This window comes from Lissotriton helveticus, chromosome 11 (assembly GCF_964261635.1).
Source record: "Lissotriton helveticus chromosome 11, aLisHel1.1, whole genome shotgun sequence".
Lineage (NCBI taxonomy): Eukaryota > Metazoa > Chordata > Amphibia > Caudata > Salamandridae > Lissotriton > Lissotriton helveticus.
In genome coordinates, this window is record NC_136072.1 from 364,651,458 (window position 1) to 364,671,969 (window position 20,512).

Consider the following 20,512-nt stretch of genomic DNA (forward strand, 5'->3'; position numbering starts at 1 on the left):
CTCTCTCCTCCAATGGCTGGCCTCCATTTAGGAAGCCAGCCAATGGTGGAGAGACAGGGCAAGGGGGGCGGGTTCTGAAGCCCCACTAGATGACATTAATTCTCCGGACCGGAAGCTGTGCTTTGCACAGCTTATAGGTCCCGAGACCTAAAAAGGTGTGGTTCATTTGGAACGCCTTTACATAGGTAATACTTAACAGCCATAGCTGCAATGCTTGTGGGCTAAGGTAATACAGCTCCCCAACACCACATGATTTATCACTCAAATATCAGCTTTAAAATTACTTTGTAAATTCAACCATTTTTTTCAGACAGCATCTTCTACGGGTATGAAAGTAAGGAATATATTACGTACCCTGTAAGCATCTATACGTGGCATGTAGATTGACATGCTCTGCATACTTCCACCATCTAGTGTTGGGTCCAGATGTGTGCAAGTTGTTTTTCTTCAAAGAAATCTTTCGAATCACGAGCCAAAATGACTCCTCCTCTTGGTGATAATTCAATGGGCATCGTCTCCATTGTTTTCCCGCAGGCGGATGAGACCAGAGTGAGAGGAAGTATCAGTAAAGAGATGGCCATGCACATAAAAGTCAAAAGACACTGCAATGGCCACAGGTGTCCGGGGAGGATGGTGGGCGCATTTGAATCTACATCACTAGAGAGATATTCAGTTTGGGCATGTGTGGCTGTAGATACACAGGCTTTGCATTATCTGTTAAGCAGTCCCTCTCTAAAAGCAGTGGTTAACCTGTGGGTATTGCAGTTTTTTGAAAGAGAGGACGTAGCGCTGCCTGACCTACATTGGCTAGTTGGCGTGCCAAGACATCCACACAATAATGTTTGGTGAAAGTGTGCAGTGTCAACTAAGTACCAAACTTGCAAATGTCAGCTATTGGGATACTGCCCAGGAAAGCTATTGAAGCCCCTATCTTATGAGTAGAGTGTGCCTTAGGGGTTGTAGGGAAAGTCCTTTTAGCTTAGGCATAACCTGTCTGAATGTATTTAATTATCCATCAAGCAATGCCCGACTTAGATATGGACTTTACTTTGTGAGGGGGTAAAAAAGCAACAAAGATTTGTTTAGTGTTATGAAAATCTTTAGTTCTGTCATTATAATACATCAGAGCACTTTTGACATCTAGTGTATGAATATCTCTTCTGCAATTGAAGCACAAGTTACTCACCTTCTGTAACAATATATCTGTAAGAAACATTAGTTAGTTATAGATTCCTTACTTTAGAATTACCCCCAGGTGTCAGTCTGGATCCGGAAAGTTTTTTCGGCAGCAGTACCTCTGCGCGTCAGAAGGTGGCGTCGGTCGGCTCGCGTTCAACGTCATTTTTGGCGGGATGACGTCGCGGCAGCTACTAGAACATCGCCGTCACGGCAGCTACTAGAACACCGCCCTCGCATGCGGACGTCAGTTCTGTACACAACTTTCCGCGCCAGAAACGCAGAACCATGATTGACACTGACCATTGCTGCACAAAACTAGGGCCCTGAAAGGATTTCCTTAACCCTAGAAATCAGTTTTCAGAATGGGAAGGATGGTTGGGGCGGTAAAGAATCTATAACTAACTAATGTTTCTTACAGATATATAGTTACCAAAGGTAAGTAACTTGTGCATCTGAAAGAAACACGTTAGTTATAGATTCCTTACCTTAGAATAGATACCCCAGCAATACCAACCCCGGTGGTGGGTCTGTGAACCAAGATCACACCAGAAAATCCTGGAGAAGAGAACGGCCAAAGAAGACGTCTCTCTGGACTTGGCTGTCCAGGCAGTAGTGTTTGGTGAACGTGTGCAGCAATGACCACGTGGTCACTGACAGATGTCATTCAGAGGTACTCCTCTTCCCAAGGCAGTAGTGGCTGCCGTCGCCCTAGTGGAGTGAGCGTGTAGGCCCACTGGAGGCTCCTTTTTAGCTAGAGCGTAACAAGCCTTATTACACAACACAACCCATCTAGAAATGGTGCGCCTGTGTACGGCCCGACCCTTCTTTGCACCCACGTGGCCAACAAAAAGTTGATAATTCACCCAGAACTGTTTTGTGCGATCCAGATAGGAGAGCGCACATTTTGGGTCCAGACGGTGGAGCCTCTCTTCTTCCTTTGAAGGATGCAGAGGCGGAAAGAAGGTGGGCAAAGTAATGGTCTGCCCAATGTGGAAGGCAGTGACCACCTTAGGAAGAAACTACCTTGTCTGGTTGCACGGACAGGAAAGGAAGCTTTGAGGGAAGAGCCTGGAGCTCACTCACCCTTCTAGCAGAAGTGATGGGTACCAGGAAAGCAGTCTTAAGAGTCAAGCGACGTAAAGGACAGTTATGAAGCAGCTCAAAGGGAGCGCACACTAAGTAAGTTAGTACAAGATTCAAGTCCCACTGAGGCATAACGAAAGGAATTGGAGGAAAGAGATGTGTTAAGCCTTTAAAGAAACAGTGAACTACTGGGTACTTGAAAAGAGAAGGCTGATCTAGCAGCCGAAAGAAGGCAGAGATGGCTGAAAGGTAGCCCTGGATAGTGCCCAGAGCAGAGCCCTGCTGGGCCAAAGAGAGAAGGAACAAGAGGACTTCAGAGAGAGGGGCAGAAAGGGGATCCACAGCCTTTGCTGTGCACCATGCCACAAATTTGTTCCACCTGCTGGCGTATACTGTCTTTGTGGAGAGACGCCTGGCTGAAACATTAAGTCACAGACTTCGGAAGGCAGGCCGAAAGAAGTCAACTGCTGCCGCTCAATCGCCACGCAAGGAGGTAAAGTCTGGACAAGTTCGGGTGGAGAACCATCTCCTACTGCTGCGACCGAAGATCCTCTCAAAGAGGCAGTCGGATCGGAGGATCAATGGCCATTTTGAGCAGCTCGGGATACCAGACTCTTAGTGCCCAATCTGGAGCCACAAGAATGACTTGGGCCCGGTCGCGCCTGATCTGATTCAGCACTCTGGGCAGAAGTGGTATAGGCGGAAAGGCGTACAGCAGACCGCAACTCCACTCGCGTCGAAAAGCACCGCCAAGCAAGTGCTGCCTTGGAAATTCCAACGAGTAGAATTGCTGACATTGCGCGTTTTCTTTGGTGGCAAATAGATCTAACCAAGGCTCTCCTCACTGTAGAAAGAGAACTTGCACCACCTCCGAGTGAAGACACCATTTGTGATCCATCATGCACCTGCGGCTGAGTTTGTCTGCCCTGGCGTTCAGAGAACCTGCCAGGTGTTGAACCACCAAGGAAATACCTTGCTGTTCCAGCCCTGTCCAGAGGCGAAAGGTCTCCCGACATAGGGTCCTGAACCCCACCCCGTCCTGTTTGTTGCAATACCACATGGCGGTGGTGTTGTCCTTGAACACCTACAATACTCTTCCCCGGACAGAGGGAAGGAATACCCTCAGTGCAAGACAAATCACCTGGCGCTCCAGAAGGTTGATGTGAAGCACGGACTCCGCCGCACCGGAGACCAGAGGCCTCTGATCTCCGCCTCTCCCATGTGGCCCCCCCACCCCAGAAGGGAGGCATCCGTCACCACAGTGTGCTAGGGTTGGGGAAGGGAGAGGGATCTGTCACTGACCCAATCCTGGTTCGTGAGCCACCACTGTAGTTGTTGAGCAGTGCCCTCCGAGATCTGAACGTAGTCTGACAGATTCCCCCGCTGCCTCACCCACTGGAACTTCAGGTCCCACTGTAGAGCCCGCATATGCCACCTGGCATGAATGGTCAGCAGGACACGTGAGGCCATGGGGCCCAGTAGCCTCAGGGTCATTCTGACTGAAACCCGGGACAAGGGCTGAAAGATCGTGATCATAGCCCCGAAACTGCGCCATGTCCAGAACCGCACCGATGAAGAGGAGCTTCTGAGTGGGAATCAGGTGCAATTTTTGCACACTTATGGAGTACCCCAGCAGATGCAGGAGGTAGGCCGTAGTCTGGAGGTGGGCGACTACTACCTCGGGCGAGCCAGCCTTCAACAGCCAGTCATCGAGATAGGGGAAGACTTAAACCCCTGATCTGCACAGATGAGCTGCGTCTACCGACATCACTTTTGTGAACACCGAGGGGTGCTGGTAAGGCCAAAGGGGAGCACAGTCAACTGTAAATGCTCGTGGCCTACCTTGAACCGCAGGTAACGCCGTTGGGCCGGCAGGACGGGGAAAATAAGCATCCTGCAAGTCCAACGCTATCATCTAGTCTTGCGGGTCAAGGGCAGACCAGACCTGAGCAAACGTCAACATTTTGAACTTCTCCTTCTGGAGGAAGCGATTGACGACCCTGAAATCCAAGATAGGATGCAGGCCCTTGTCCTTCTTGGGAACCAGAAAGTAGTGGAAGTAGCAACCACGACCTACTTCTTGGATAGGAACTCGCTCGATGGCTCCCTTGGTCAAAAGAGCCATAACTTCCTGCTGGAGAAGTGCCAGATTATCCTCCGAGATGCAGTGGTAACGAGGTGGCATGCGTTGAGGGGTAGTCTTGAAGGGGAGGGAGTAGCCCCTTCGGCCTATCTGCAAAACCCACCTGTCCGAAGTGATGGTGCGCCAGTGGAGGAGGTGATGGCGAATCCTGCCACCCAAAGTGTTTGATGGGCCTGAAAGGTCGGACTAGGAGGGTTTGGAGGCTGCTGCAGAGAGTTGGTGGTCTGGCCGCCCGCTGGCCCCCGGAACCACAACGTTGGTTCCCTCGTCCCTGGCCACACAAAGGCTGGGTAACTTGCTGCGGCCTGTGGCCCTGGGTGGGAAGTAGCGGGGCACCCCTTCCGTAGCAACGAAAGGGGCGAAAAGCAGACTGTGCCGGACAGGAAGAGAGACCTAAGGACTTGGCCGTAGCCCGTGAGTCCTCAAAGCGCTCTAGGGAGTTGTCTGCTTTGCCGCCAAAGAGGCGACAGCCATCAAAGCACATGTTCATCAAGGTGTTATGGACATCCCCTGAAAAGCCAGTGGACCTCATCCAGGCGTAGCGACAAAGCGCTACCAAAGTTGAAATGGTCCTGCCCAGAGAGTCGGCGGTTTCCTGCCCACAACGGATCGTAAACTTCGCTGCATCTCTCCCGGCGGCGGTAGCCTGGGAGAGCAGTCAGGGTCTCCTCCGAACACTGAGGCAGCACTTGTGCCACCGTATCCCCCACGGAGTGCAAATAACGTCCCAAGAGGCCTGCAGTGTTTACGGGTCGCACGACTCCACCGGGCAACCCCACTTTCCTCTCCCAAAACCCCACCCCGGAGAGCTTGGTGGTCAAGTCCTCCAACTCCAAGAGCGCCTTCCCTACCGCTCCACCGGAACGGGAATCCAAGAAGCTGGACCATCTTGGGAAGAAGATTTTCTCATCCGCCAGCTTAGGGCTGCGGTCCATAAACACTGCATGCCTCTTGGGTCGTTATTTGCACTCCGTGTGGGATACGGTGGCACAAGTGCTGCCTCAGTGTTCGGAGGAGACAATGACAGGGCCTGGGAGAGCACTGTCAGGGTGGCATGTAGTGTTTACGGACTGCAGCCCTAAGCTAACGGAAGAGAAAATCTTCTTCCCAAGATGGTCCAGCTTCTTGGATTCCCTTTGTGGTGGAGCTGTAAGGAAGGCACTCTTGGAGGTGGAGGATTGGACCACCAAGCTCTCCGGGGTGGGGCGTTGGGAGAGGAAAGTGGGGTCGCCCGAAGGCGTTGGGCGATCATCCAGTCCACGGGAGCCCCTATGTTGGGCCTGAACCAGGTGCCCAAAAGGATGTCAGTGAGGGCCTCATTAAACAGAAGCAGGGGCTCCGAAGAGCTCGCCGCCGGCTGAAGCACCTCAGTCAGGAGGTTAGTCCTGACCGCAGGAAGCTCGAGGTTGAGAGACTCAGCCACCCTACGCAACACCACAGGGTATGATGGTCCCTCCTCCGTAGCCACAGTAGGAGGAGACAACATGCCACGGTCGGGTGAAGTGTCAAGACCACTGGCATTCCCCAGTTCCTATCTCCAGTCCTGTTCAGAACCAAGCTGGTCAGTTAAAGGGTCACCTGACCCCTCCCAATCCTCCTATATTTCTCTGGTTGCCACTGTGGTTGGAAAAGGGCCCCAGTAGTGAACAGGGGCACAAAAACCCCATCTGGCGCCAGTTCCGGCATCGATCGACGTCGGTCCGGCACGTGTCCATGTCAGGAAGGAGGCTGAGGTAGATGCCTGCTGGGGGAGGGGGGGGGGGGGTCACGGCAGCGGGGTTGGTCCGCCCAAAGCATCACTTCGTAGAACGTACTAAACTGGGCGGGGGACGCTCCAGGTCCCAGAAAGGGTGGGAAACTCGGAGTCGACCCTTCAGGCTCTGCATATGGAGCCGCGGGAGTGGCACTACCTGCGCGCCTCATCGAGTCAGCCGACCGACAAGCAGAAGGCGTAGAGCGACTATGCTTCTTCGACTTCTTATGCTTCAACTTACCCGACCCTGAGTGCGAAGACTAATGGTGGCTCTGCGACCGGTTCCTCGGCCTCCCTCTTGACTGGGACCTCGAACGGCGAGGAGCCGAATGCCGTTATTCAAGCAGCTTTCGGGACTGCTCCCGCAAAGCCTTCAGTGTCAACAACTGACAGTCAGAGCACGACTTGGGGTCATGGTCGCTCTCCAGGCAAAAAATACATAAGTGGTGCGGATCGGTCACCGACATCAGTCGGTTACAAGAACCGTAGGCCTTGAAACCGGGCATTAATCGTGCACCTATTCGGAGTCGAAGACTCGAAACAAGACGTCGACAAAAGTAGAGAAAAAGTTAGTAAAAAAATGACTGATTTACTGCTCTTCCCGGATCTGCGCTGGCTGGCGCGGAAAAAGACAGAACTGACTTCAGCGCGTTAGGGCGGCGTCCAAGTAGCTGCCGTGACGTCATGACGATGAACGTAGAGCCGACCAAGGGCACCTTCCGACGTGCAAGGGGTCCTGGAGACAAAAATACTTTACGGATCCAGTCTGTCGCCTGGGGGTAATTCTAAGGTAAGGAATCTATAACTAACGTGTTTCTTTCACATTCCAGTTGCCGAAACAAACCAGGTAATTCAACTGAGGTGGAAAGCCCTTTTTGGAAGGAATTTTGGGTTGGGTCAAACGACCACCCTATCCTTGTGTAACTGGAAGAAAGGTTCTTCCAAGTTTAATGCCTGGATCTCGCTGACATGCCTAAGTGAGGTAATGGCTTTCATAAAAGCAACCTTCCAAGATGAAAATTGAAGGGGACAGTTATGCAACGGTTCAAATGGTGGACCTACGAGTCGGGTATATACAGTATTGGGATTCCATGCGTGTGCAGGTGCAATTCCTCTTTTAAGGCCTTCCATAAATGCCTTAATAACTGGACCTTGAACAAAGATAAGTGTTGCCTGTATTGTAGATGGGCAGAAACTGCAGCTAAATGTGGACGTATTAAAGGAAATGAAGAAGGTAACAAACAATGTTTTGCACAGCTGCATCTATTTGATTAATTTGTTTACTGCAACAGCAGAAGACAAATCTTTTCCACTTCACTGTGTAACATGCTTTAGTTGTAGGCCAATGAGCTTCTTGAAAAAAATGGCTTTACATTCAGGTGGGAGATTAAGGTAATCGAATTCTATGACCTAAGAAGCCAAATCGCAAAAGTTGAGCTCCTTTGGATTTGGGTGCCTAATTTCACAATGTTTCTAAGTGAGAAGATCTGGATTGAGAGGAAGATTCTCGTGGGGAACTACAGAGAGTTTGAGCAGTGTAGTGAACCATGGTTGGCGAGCCAAATTGGGAATTACTAGAGGGAGATTCAGTGTATTCAAATAGTTGGCGCACTCTTCCGGATTAAAATCTTGATTATTCTTATATAAATCTTTGTAGAAGGATTTAAAGGTATTTAAAATGTCTTTCTGTTTAGTCTGTGTTTTATTAGCATCTTTGATAGAGAAAATAGTGTTTTGTCTTTATTTATGTTTAAGATAGGAGGCTAATAATTTACCTGATCGCAGAGTTTAAGAGCCTTACATTTAATTAATCCATACTCCAGCACGATTACTTAGGATTTTGTTATATTCATATTTCTTTTGTGTTATTGTTGTCTAACGAATTGGCATGGGAGGTCTCCAGGAGTTTAATCTCACGTTCTAAATTAATTGGCTCAGATGTAAGTTTTTTATTAATTCACGTTTTAATTCCAATGAGGACTCCTCTAACTGTTTCCTTCAATGCGTCCCATAGGATGTTTACATCTGTCTCAGGGAGGTCGTTATACTTAAGATAATCCATGATTGTTTCTTCAATCTTCTTTTTGTCAGCAGGATCTGAAATGACATCGTTGTTAAAACGCCATCTTTTGGGCGAAGGTGTAGTGTGGCTACCAGCTAATTTAGTACTAATACATGAGTGATCTGATACTAACTTGGGCAAGATGTCTGTTTGTTCAATTAGATGAGTGAAAGAGCCGGATATAAGGCATTGTTCCTCCTCGTCTCCCTGCTATTACTCCTTCCTCCCCTATCTCCTACGAATTATTGAAACATTGTTTATGTGTACTATACCTTACTATGCTCTTGTATTTGATGCAACTTGTAATGCAACGGTCCTAAATGTAAGGCGCTCTGATACCCTCTTGGGTCAAGTTCGCGCTATATAAAACTTTATAAATAAATAAATAAATAGAACGAGGGTGAGACATTTGCCTGAGCTTCCAAACCACAAACGGAAGAGGCAGAGGTGGAAAAGCATAAGCAAATATCCCTGTCCAGTTCATCCACAGAGCATTGCCTTTGAATACTGGGTGTAGGAACCTAGAGGCAAAGTGTTGGCATTTTGAGTTGTCCGCAGTTGCCGACAGGTCTATCTGTGGAAACTCCCACTTTTGAAAATATAGGAGGGGAACTTGGGAGTGGAGTTCCCACTTGTGGACTTGTTGCTGCATCCTGCTGAGGTCAACAAAGCGGCTGTCCTTCACTGTGAGGGGTTCGGCTAGCAGGTGGATGTTGTGATGTATTGCCCTACACCAAATCATCTGAGACAGGTGTGACAGCTGTACGAGTGCGTTCCCCCCCCCCCCCTGGTTTTTTGTAAAGAGCACATAGTTGGCATGTTGCCTGGACCAAGACATTTGTCTGCCAGGTGAGTTAAAAATGCTTCCAATGCTAGGTGAATAGCCTGACACTTGAGGTAGATGATGAGGAGATCCTGGTGTTTGGTATTCCAGAAACACTAAACTGTGAGATCCTGGAGGTGAGCCTCCCATCGTGTTAGGGATGCAGCCACTGTGAGAATGATCTGGGGAACAGGGTCCCGAAATGGCCACCCCTTTGATAGGTTTTGTGTGTTACACCACTGCAGAGAGCGATGAGTGTGGCAAAGTCTACCAACACTAGATCGTTTAGCTGACCCTGTGACTAAGACCATTGGTGTACCAGACATTTTTGCAGAGGGCGCATATTTAGTCGAGCATGTGGTACTATTGCAATGCAGGATGCCATCATGCATAAGAAACGTTGTAGCAGGGTTTTAATATTAAGAATCCTGGCCACATCTGGGTATGCTAACCCCAACCATCTATCGAGCAAGCCCCCAAATACAGCGGAATCTGTAAAGGCTGAAGGTATGACTTCTGTATGTTGACAGTAACCCCAATTGATGGACAGTAGTTTGTGTGTGTTGCAGACACATGAGAAGTGTACTGGCTTTGATAAGCCAGTCGTCCAGATATTGGAATACATGAATGTTCTGTCTGCACAGATGTGCTGCTACCACTGCTAGGCCTCCGGTGAACATGCAGGGTGCAGTAGTGTCGCCAAATGGTAGTACTTTGAACTTGTCATGCCTTCCAGATTTGAAAAATCTGAGGATCTTATATGCCTCTGACCGCGGGGTTGTGCAGATCAATGCTTATATTTCTCTTTTATCATGGGGTCTTGTTGATTGGCTGGTGCTTTTTGTAATCTCAACAAAAAAAATAGTTATCACAAAAAAAAAAAAAAGAATCGGAGGAATTTGCGATGAGCTAGAATGATTGGGATGTGAAATCAGGCATTCTTTAAGTCAAGAACAGACTTAAAGGTGACTTTTTGAAGGAATGGGCTCCTGTCCTGAAAAGGGACCATATGGAAGTGTTCTGACAGTATGTAATGATTTAAAGGTCTGTAATCTAAGATGGCCCAGTGATCCGTCCTTTTTGGAAACTAGAAAGTATAGGGAATACACTCCGGAACCTTGCTGAGGGAAAAGGATGGGCTCTGAAGCTCCTTTGAGCAACAGACCCTTTACTTCTTGTTTGAGCAGGCTTTCACGTTCCATGGAGAGATTGTGTCTGTGAGAGGGAATGTTTGGAGGTGTGGTGATGAGCTCCAGACAATAACTATGTTAGATAATATCCAACACCCACTGATGTGATGTTATAGTTTTCCAAGTGGGGAAGAAATGCTGTAGTCAACCCCTCCGACAAGTGCTAAATGGTCGGGGGGATGAGAAGAAAGTGGAGGGTGCAGTGCATGCGGAGGGCACCCCTTACAGTGACCCTTGGAATTGTTTCCTTTATATGTAACTCCGTAGTATTCCCTTGAGAGGGAGGTCTGATGCGGACTATACGGGAAGGTAGACACACCAGGGTGGTGTAGTTTTGGTCCCCTGTTTGCATGAGGGATGTGGAATGGAGCCACATGAAGCAGGGATTTGGAGAACCCCCCTTGATTTTGCTACCTGGGTGTACTTTTTACTTTTTTCAATGCTTGGTCTACCCAGAAACCAACGAGATGCACCTTATCAAATAGAACTTTTAACAGTGTTTGTTGTACGTCTGGCTTGAAGTCAGATACGCAGAGCCAAGCATGTCTACGCAACAATACGCTGTGTCCTCCGAGTCCAGGGCACACCTGATCGGAGGTAAAGGAGATTTATTTTACCTCATTTACAGTTCCAGGTCTTTTTTATACTCCTCAGGGAGGTTTTGGTGGAGCTCCTCCATCTCAACCCAATGTGCCCTGTCATATCTTTCCAATAAAGCGTGCATGTTGGTGATCCAACAGTGATTGGAGGATAGTGCTGCCACACGCTTCCCTAAAGCGTAGATAAGTTTGGACTCCTCAGGTGGAGGAGCATCGCTGAGTATTGAGAGTAGGCCCTTTTATGGACATTAGCCACAACTATTGAGTTTGGGGGAAGCTGACCCTTGATGTAAATAGGATACGAGGGGGCTGGATTATATTTTGTGTTGACCATGGGTGTAATAATACGTGCCCACAGTGGGTCCTAAAATATGTCAGAGTGGAGCAGCCTGCCCTTGAGCATAGGAAGAGATTGGCATGATCTGTGCATTCTTGACAATGGTTCAAAACAGAAATCGTCCTTAGTAGAGTCTTTGTGTAAGCGGACCTGGTGATATACTGCTACCCTAAAAATTAGGTCTTGATAAGACGAAGCATCATAAGGAAGTGATGGTTTGGTGGGTAGAGATCTGGGTCAGTATCACCCAGGGGGATCAATAACACAATTGTCCCAAGAATCTGTGGGCTGTGGATAAGAATGATTTTACGCCCCATCCCCGCAAATGATCATCCGTGGAAGTCTGTGGGGACGCCAGTGGTGTAATATCTCCTGGTTCATCATGTGAATGAGGTGGTGGTAAAGAGGGTGGAGGAAGTGGCTAAGGTGGTGGAGAAAGGTGGTGGAGGAAGAGGACGATGCAGAGGGCTGGCTGCTATATCTTTTTTTTGTAGGCACTGGTAAAACTATAACCTCTTTAAAAGAAAGCTGGCACTTAGATGGTTGGGGCGCCAGATGCACAGTCTTAACTAAAATACAGACAGTGCGTGCCTGTATATGCCGTTTTTTCTTTTAAGGATCGAGTCGTTTCTGCATGATTTGGAAGATTGGTTCCGTAGGCAACTTGGGTGTCGATGCCAAAGTTTTCGGTGCCAAAACAGACTGCTTTCTGGGAGCCCAGGTGCTCGAACCAAGGAGACAGATGGTCAGCTCTGTAACAAGTCCGTCCGGCTCTGTGCAGAAGGGAGTGGCTTTGTTTTCAGTGACAAGTCTGAGACTGGGGTGTCCGCAGGAGATGGTCATTGCCAACCATGGCCTGTTGGCAGTGGTGGCCCAGGAGCCATATACTTGTTCGAAACCAAGTGTCTTTTGGCCAGTTGGCATCGGTACTCATGGAAAGCTGGCCGGAGGAAGATCCTGGATTTGGAGAATGATGTCAAGGTCAGAGTCATGGATGGAAAAAGCCTCTTCCTCATCTGCAGAGGGCTTATGGAGCTCTTTCTGTTCCTCCCCACCTCATTGTTGTCTGAAGAGGTTGGGCGTTTCTTCCTTGTCCCTGCACTGCATCTCTATGCAACGTAAAGTCCGCTTCCTGATAGTCTGGAGACAGACACAAGTTGCAAATCTGATGGAGGGCGATTCTCGGGTACTTCGTGTGGCACCTGGGACAGAAGTGAAATGGAGTCCGTCCTATTAGCAGTGTATTCTCGGTTGAAGCCGGTGATATAAAGAGTAGGCCCCAAGGCCGTGAGCGGAGCACATCGAATCGACGGACTAATGTTTTCTGGTTTTCAGCACACGACAATGGAAATGCAGCCTAAACAATACAGACGAGGGTCGAACTGAACAGCGAACTAAAGTAAGCCTGAGACGGTCTCGGGCCTACAGCGCTATAAATCATGTCCCAACCAGATGACTGGAAGAAAACGATCTAATGGAGTCGATACCCATGTACATTATCACCAAGAGGAGGAGTCACTTTGTCTTGGGACTCGAAAGACTTCTTCAAAGAAAAACAACTTGCACACATCCAGAACCAACACTAGATGGCGGAAATATGCGGAGCATGTGTATCTACATTCACAAATGCCTCAAACACATTTTCATTTTGAATACATACTTTTCAATTTTGGAATAAATATATCAATTATGTCAAGCAAAATCTTCTAATTGAGTAGACTCGGCCAAAGACAGGAGAGCTACTCAAAGGGGGCTGGAGAGCTACCAGTAGTTTACGAGCTACTCGTGCGAGAAGCCTGCTCTATCACCTTTCAAAAGTGCCATGAAAAGCTGGAGACTAACAGTTAACGCACATGATTGTTTTTCCTATACAGACTCACACGGAAACCTATTCTATATCATGCCTTAATAATTTTAACCTATTGACAGACATGCAGATGACAAGTTGATGGATTAAAATATTAAGTTAAGCAATGATAGTAGGAGTTGGACCAATACACTAAGGCTCAACGCAAGCAAGACTGAAGTGCTGGCCATTGTCTGATCTGTTACCATGGACGACAGAAAATCTGAACTTCAGCTGGCCCATGCTTTATCTATATCCAGTAAGATCAATTATTTTGCACCTGTCTGCTCTTACTTTATGAAAATGCTTCACAAGATGTGTTCACTTCCACTTTTCTGCTGGAAGGTAGTATTTCAGTCTATGCTACTATCTCACTTAGAGTACGCCAAATTGCAATAATGTGGTACCTCATGAGATCGACTTGCCAGATGGTAGATAGTTTGAAAAGTTACATGTTTAAATGCCTTTACTTTGTTAATCAGGCCTTTGCTCAGTAAGCATCCATCTCCTGAAAAACTAAATTGCATCCTTATCAATCTTCATCTCGACAGCCGCTTCTTTTCGTACCTTCTGCCATTGAAATGGAACTTCTTACCACCTAATTGACATCTTATAGACAACAACCTAGTAGTGTTTCGTAAATCTCTGAAGACCCTTTTCTCTTTTATTGATGAATCTCGTTTTCAGTCTCATTCCCGGAGAGAGGGCACCCTATCTGTATATTCACTTCTAAATTCTCCATGAAGTCAAATATTTATAACCATCACAATAGAAGTACAGCAAAAAAGGAAACCAAATGCAAGTACATCCTTAAACAATGAGAAACAAAGGTAAAGGTCACCATTAAAAATACCAAGTACATAACTGTAATCTCTTGACCCCAGAGATTCAAATCGTGGAAGGCGATTAATGGAATCCTGTACTACTTACTGATTTTCAGAGTGGGTAGTATTTCACATAAGGGGACAGCAACCTAATACAAATCTCTTAATAAGGCACATTATTAATCTTGTATCAAGGATACATCGGAAAAGTACTTCCCATGACCCATTTACTATTTTTTAACATATAACAGAACCTTTGCTTTGCTAGAACAAAAATAAAAACAACTTAATGGTAATTAACACGAATATTAAAAGACAGTGGCGGTCTATGTGGGACTAAATTACAGCTCAGAATTGAGGCGTCACTATGGAGTTATAGCTATCGACTGACAGAAAACGTGGTTGCAAATAGGTTAAGCAAAATGCTTTTTGCATTTCTTTGCAAAAGTGAGTTAAGTTCTGTAGGAGAGCATGTCAATATGACGCATGATCTGATGCCAGTGCAGCTTAAATATAAGGAAGGCGTTCTTTCAAGCTCCTTTCTGTTCAAGTGTAGTTTGACTGGCAGAATAGATTAACAGCCTAAAAAGTAGCAACTATTGTATTGCAGTAATTGGGGGGTCTTTCCTATAGAGAGTATGTCATAGACATTAGGTCAAAGGCATTTAATGGTGTACTACTGACGTGTCTTGGGTGAGGATTGTAAACAAGTATCCTTGTTTCTTTGAAGACACCGTTCTGGCTGCAGTACTTTGGATGGCATAAACAACATATTTGGTATTGCAGCATTTGAAGGATTGTTTTTTTTCCCCCCAGAGTTGAATTTCTGGTTTTATGAAGTTCCTAATGCTACCAACTTGTTCTTTTAAAGGATAAAGAAGGTCTGGCATCCAATAAGATGGAGGGGAAGTGGAAGAGCTTGACAACTAATCCATTCTGGTCCGTAGCATCATGGGCAAATCGAGAACGACCCTGAGAAGTCAGGCTCACTCATTTGAAAATCGTTATTAACCTTATGCAAAAGTCCAAAAAAACATGTAACACTTTCTAATTTTTTCATTTCCAGATCATTTCCTTTTTACCTATTCTTCACAAGAACTTGAAGTACATTAACATCTTAAAATGTATACATATATATCTTGCCAAATACTATGGTATATTAAGTGTATGTGGGCATTCTTAGTCATACAAGCTAATATATGTATATAACAGACTTGTGTGGTTAATGATGCACATATAATGGGGATTATAGCAGTGGTTTCTCATATGGAATAATATCGAACCTTACACAAACAAGAATCTTAGACCCACACATGTAGAAATTAACCTCTTGAAAATCTTAAAGCGCGCAGAATGTCAATGATGATCTTAGAGAATTTTACTGACTTATTTTAAGGGAGGATACCCACTTTGCTTAGTATGATTATTCTTGAAATCTGTACAACTAAAACTTGCAATATTGGTCACTTTAGTTGAAAACATGACAACGGTTTTTCTTCAGTGCTACTCAGTAACATTTCATAACAGACTTTGGGAAAAGGATTCAAACAATATATCGTGATTTAACAAAGTAGCCCACAATTAACATACTGGATTTGAAACCTCAATATTCAATGGCCATTCAGAGTAAAAAAAATGTAAACACAAGACAACATTTTAAAGATCAGTTTCCTAAAAGACAGATATGCAGGTGTCGAGATATCCTTAAATAAACAAAAACAATTAAATAAAAAGACTGTATTGCTTGAATTTCCATCCAAGAAAGTTTTCATGATTTAATACAAAACGTTCTAGTCCAAATATTTATAAAAGGTACAAACTTCATTACTTAAAAAATAAAACACGTGTTTTTGTAAGAATAGTGTTCAAAAGTTCATCCAATAATGTTTTAGTCCAACATGACTACATTATTTTGAAAATCTTCACTAAAATGTCTGTTTTCAATAGAAAAAGTGATAATATCCTCTACAAAATACTCAATATTATGATATCTTACAAAAATGTTTACTAATGAAGCATTCAAAGGCACAGTGATTTGGGAGATGGGCTTCATTCCCAAAGGTGTAGCTTTCATACATTGTAGTCTTTGTCATGAAATCCTGATTAAACGTCCATCATGACAGCCTAGAGGAATTTATGGACCCTGAATGCCGATTCTCTTTTGGTTTCTCAATAGTCCCTGAACCTCTGGGAACGGTTTAGAGTTGTCATTTGCTTTAAACATAGGCGCCAAGAGCTGCATGAAACTCGGTGAGGCATTGCACCAACTGCTGGAATTTGGGTCGTTCTTCTGCATCCAATGCCCAACAGCAGGCCATGACCGCAAACCTAGAAAAACACAGAAGACAAATGAATATAAAGCTAGTTGCTGGCTCGCTTGTCGCAGATCTGAAATACATGTTCAGCTCAAGGAAATTCCTCACAAGGTCTGATAGAAAAGGTTACCCATGACAAGCTGAGTGAGGACTGGACTGCTAACCCATGAAGGCATAAACAGAAATGCCTCTTAAAATGTATGCGTAGTTATTTAAACTACACTTAAGAAATGGAATATGCCTAAAAGGCTTTGGAATAGAGGTAGTTATAGGAAGATCAGTGAAGAAAAAACATAACATGTAAAGCCCTTCACAAAAAGTTGCCATGTGAGATTCCCAGAGAAAAGTGTAGCCCCTTCGAAGTCCCATCCCATGAAACACTTGGCCTTGGAAGATGCCACGGGAAATGTGTTTACATTCAGGAGTTTCCTTGTGTTCACTACTAATTTTTTTTAATGTAGCCCATAGGGATACAAAGTTCTCAAACCGGGCACCTAGAAAAAACAAAAAATAAGTTACTTACCTTTGATAATGTCTTTTTGATAGATACTCACACTGCGGATTCCACACCCTATGAATCCTTCCAGGACTCGGACTAGATCCAGAAATTTGTGTAATAGCTCCAGCACACTGATAGGTGGTGTTGGCAGCCTCCTTGTTAATTTTGCGCTGCCTCAAGTTGTGACAACATGGAACACCACACCTTCATGCAGACGGCAGTTTTTTCTTTTACACATTTGGCACCCTCAGGTGCTGGGTGACTAACAATTAAGAAAATAGTGTACAACCCCTAATTTGTTATTTTATTGAGTGCAAGAAGGCTGCTATACAGAAGAGGGAAAGAGAGGCAGGACATGAAGAATCTGTGTTTATATAAAGTATCCTCTTTAGAGAGCCTTACCAAAATGCACTTTCCACAGATTCCTCATGTTCTTAACTGAAACCAAAGCAGTATCCACCAACAGACAGATGAACTGAGGAGCAGCCTCCAAGAAGTCGTGCTTGACCGATAGAGCACAATATTTCTCCCTAAGGACTGGTGAATCAATGCAATAGTGACAGGTGAAGGTGTAGCCAAAAGCCTATGTAGAAAGAAGCCTGTTGCGTTGAAGGTCCTAAGCTGCCTTGTCCAAGATTTATATGTTGCCTGACAGGCAACCCAAGTGCTGACCCCACTGAGGATGAAAATTCAACTGCAGACCCTGCATGTTCCAACATGTGCGAGTCCCCAGCAGGACACACTAGGCCAGGAGACCAAGAAGCCTAAGAACCATGCAGGCCAAATCAAAGGCTTCTGCCCGAAACATTGAAATAACGGCAGATATGCTCTGCATTCGCTGTAGGTGCAGAAAGGCCTTCATACCACTGGATTCTGGATGAGATCAATGAAGGGAATCTTCTGCATGGAGCGAAGATGGGATTTCAGGTTGTTGATTATTCTTGAAATCTGTACGACTAAAACTTGTAACATTGGTCACTTAAGTTGAAAACAAGGAAAGAGGTGTTGTGCAACAGCCAGGGCAACTGACTCCGGAACCCGGGGGCTCACGGTTCGATCCCTGGTGCCATCGGCAGATCAGCCCAGCACCATGCGACTCTGGCAATAGCTTGCTTAATCTTCCCGACGGCCCCCAGTGGCTTGCACCTTCGGGTAATTGTTTGTGATTTACAAATACTGGACAGACCACAGCTGCGTCCACTTCAGCTTCAGTAGGACCACCACTCACCACCACCCGCAACAGGTTCCCCGCAGAAGCTGGAACAAGATCACCACCGACCAACTCACCACATCCCTGAGCCAGAACCCTCCCGCCAGCTCAACGAACCCCAACCAAGCCGTCGACAACCTCACAAGATGGATCACCAACTGCGCAGACGACCTCGCTCCACTGAGAACCCCCCCCCCCCCGTCAGACCCGGCAGCAAGAAAGCATCCTGGTTCACCGACGAACTTAAGAGCTCCAAGAAGAACTGCCGGGCCCTCGAGAAAGCCTGGCGCAGAGACCCGAATACAGACAACATGACCACCCTCAAGCACGCCACCCGAAAACACCACCAGCTGATCCACACCACCAAGAAAACCGCATTCAAGGAACGACTGGACAACAACGCCCACAACAGCAAGGAACTCTTCAACATCGTCAAAGAGCTCTCGAACCCCAGCGCCGGAAAAAACGACATCACTCCCTCGCAAGACCTCTGCAACTCGCTCGCCTCGTTCTTCCACAGCAAGATCGCAGATATACACAACAGTTTCAGCACACAGCCGACGCACCCTACGACCGTACCAACGCCCCCCACCACCACCCTCCGCGCCTGGACCCCGGTCAACACCGAAGACACCATCCGCACGATGAACTCCATCCACTCCGGTTCACCAACCGACCCCTGCCCTCACCACGTCTTCAACAAGGCCGACTCCGTCATCGCACCCCATCTCCGGGACATCATCAACACCTCCTTCGACACCGCCACCTTCCCAGAGAGCTGGAAGCACGCAGAACTCAGCGCCCTACTGAAGAAACCATCAGCGGACCCCACCTACCTCAAAAACTACCGCCCCATCTCGCTCTTTCCTTTTCCTGCCAAAGTCATCGAGAAGACTGTCAACAGACAGCTGGCCGCCTTCCTCAAGACGAATGGATCCCTCGACCACTCACAGTCCGGCTTCCGGGCCAACCACCGCACCGAGACCGCCCTCATCGCAGCCACCGACGACATCCGAGCCCTGCTCGACAACGGGGAAACAGCGGCCCTCATCCTCCTGGACCTCTCCGCAGCGTTCGACACTGTCTGCCACCGCACCCTAGTGCAGCGCCTGAACAACATCAGAATCCAGGAGAAGGCACTGGAGTGGATCATCTCCTTCCTCGCCGGAAGAACACAGAGTCTGCCTCCCCCCGTTCAGGTCCGAGGCCACCGAAGTCATCTGCGGCGTATCACAAGGTTCATCACTCAGCCCCACGCTGTTCAACATCTACATGAGCCCCCTCGCGGCCATCGCACGCCAACACAACCTCAACATCCTCTCCTACGCCGACGACACCCAGCTGATCCTCTCCCTCACCAACGACCCCGCAACCGCCAGAACCAACCTACACGAAGGGATGAAAGACGTAGCAGAGTGGATGATGAACAGCCGCCTGAAACTGACCTCAGATAAGACGGAAGTCCTCATCCTAGGATCATCACCCTCCGCCTGGGACGACTCCTGGTGGCCCCCTGCCCTGGGCAGCGCACCCAAACCAACGGATCACGCACGCAACCTGAGCTTCATCCTGGACTCCTCCCTCTCGATGACCAGACAAGTCAACGCCGTCTCCTCGTCATGCTTCAACATCCTACGCATGCTACGCAAGACCTTCCGGTGGATCCCCACCGAAACCAGGAAAACGGTCACCCAGGCCCTCATCACCAGCCGACTGGACTACGGCAACTCCCTCTACGCCGGAACCACAGCCAAACTCCAGAAAAGACTCCAGCGCATTCAGAACGCCTCAGCACGACTCATCATGGACATCCCCCGACACAGCCACATCGCCGGACACCTGAGAGACCTGCACTGGCTCCCCGTCAGCAAGAGAATCACGTTCAGACTCCTCACCCACGCACACAAAGCTCTCCACAACCAAGGCCCCAGATACCTCAACGACCGCCTGACCTTCTACACTCCCACCCGCCAGCTACGATCGACCAGCCACGCCCTCGCCGCCGTTCCCCGCATCCAAAGAACCACAACAGGAGGAAGATCCTTCTCCTACCTGGCTGCCAAGACGTGGAACTCCCTCCCCATCCACCTCCGCCTGACCCAAGACCACCTCTCCTTCAGGAAGCAACTCAATACCTGGCTGTTCGAGCAGTAGAGGACCCCCCTCCCCCAAGCGCCTTGAGACCCTCCGGGTGAGTAGCGCGCTATACAAATACTTTGATTGATTGATTGACATTTACATGAAGAGCCCTAGTGTGGACAGCAACAAAATCATTGCCTGCATGTGGTCTAAGACATAGGAGGAGAATCTGTCTTTAAGAGCTAGTCATTGCAGTGTGTAAATAAACGTAACTGAAAAGATGGACCACCACCATCAACATCACTTAAACACTTTTGTGAACACCTGACAACTGAGGTAAGGCTAAAAGGGACACTCAATTGGTAATGATTGGTAAAGCTGCATTCCATCCAGATAGGAAATCATGAGTCTATAGCTCAGCTAGGACTACAGGTAGTATGGGAGATCCTACCAACTCACGCCAGGTTCAAAACACTCCTCACTAAAACTATTACAATTACCTCATTAATAGAGGATAAGACAACGCTGGCGGCCAGGTCTCATTGCTGCCTTGGACTATACACCTATACC

General features: G+C 47.3%; 1 protein-coding gene across 2 annotated transcripts in view; it reads right to left on the reverse strand.

The window, feature by feature from the left end:
- Nucleotides 1-15,588: 15,588 nt before the first annotated feature.
- RYK (receptor like tyrosine kinase) overlaps nt 15,589-20,512 on the reverse strand; it is a 985,672-nt gene continuing 980,748 nt past the window's right edge. For both annotated transcript variants that reach the window (XM_078665796.1, XM_078665795.1), the window contains exon 15: nt 15,589-16,167. In XM_078665796.1, the coding sequence (XP_078521922.1) occupies nt 16,056-16,167 (112 nt within the window). In that variant the 3' untranslated portion in view covers nt 15,589-16,055. The remainder of the gene's footprint in view (nt 16,168-20,512) is intronic.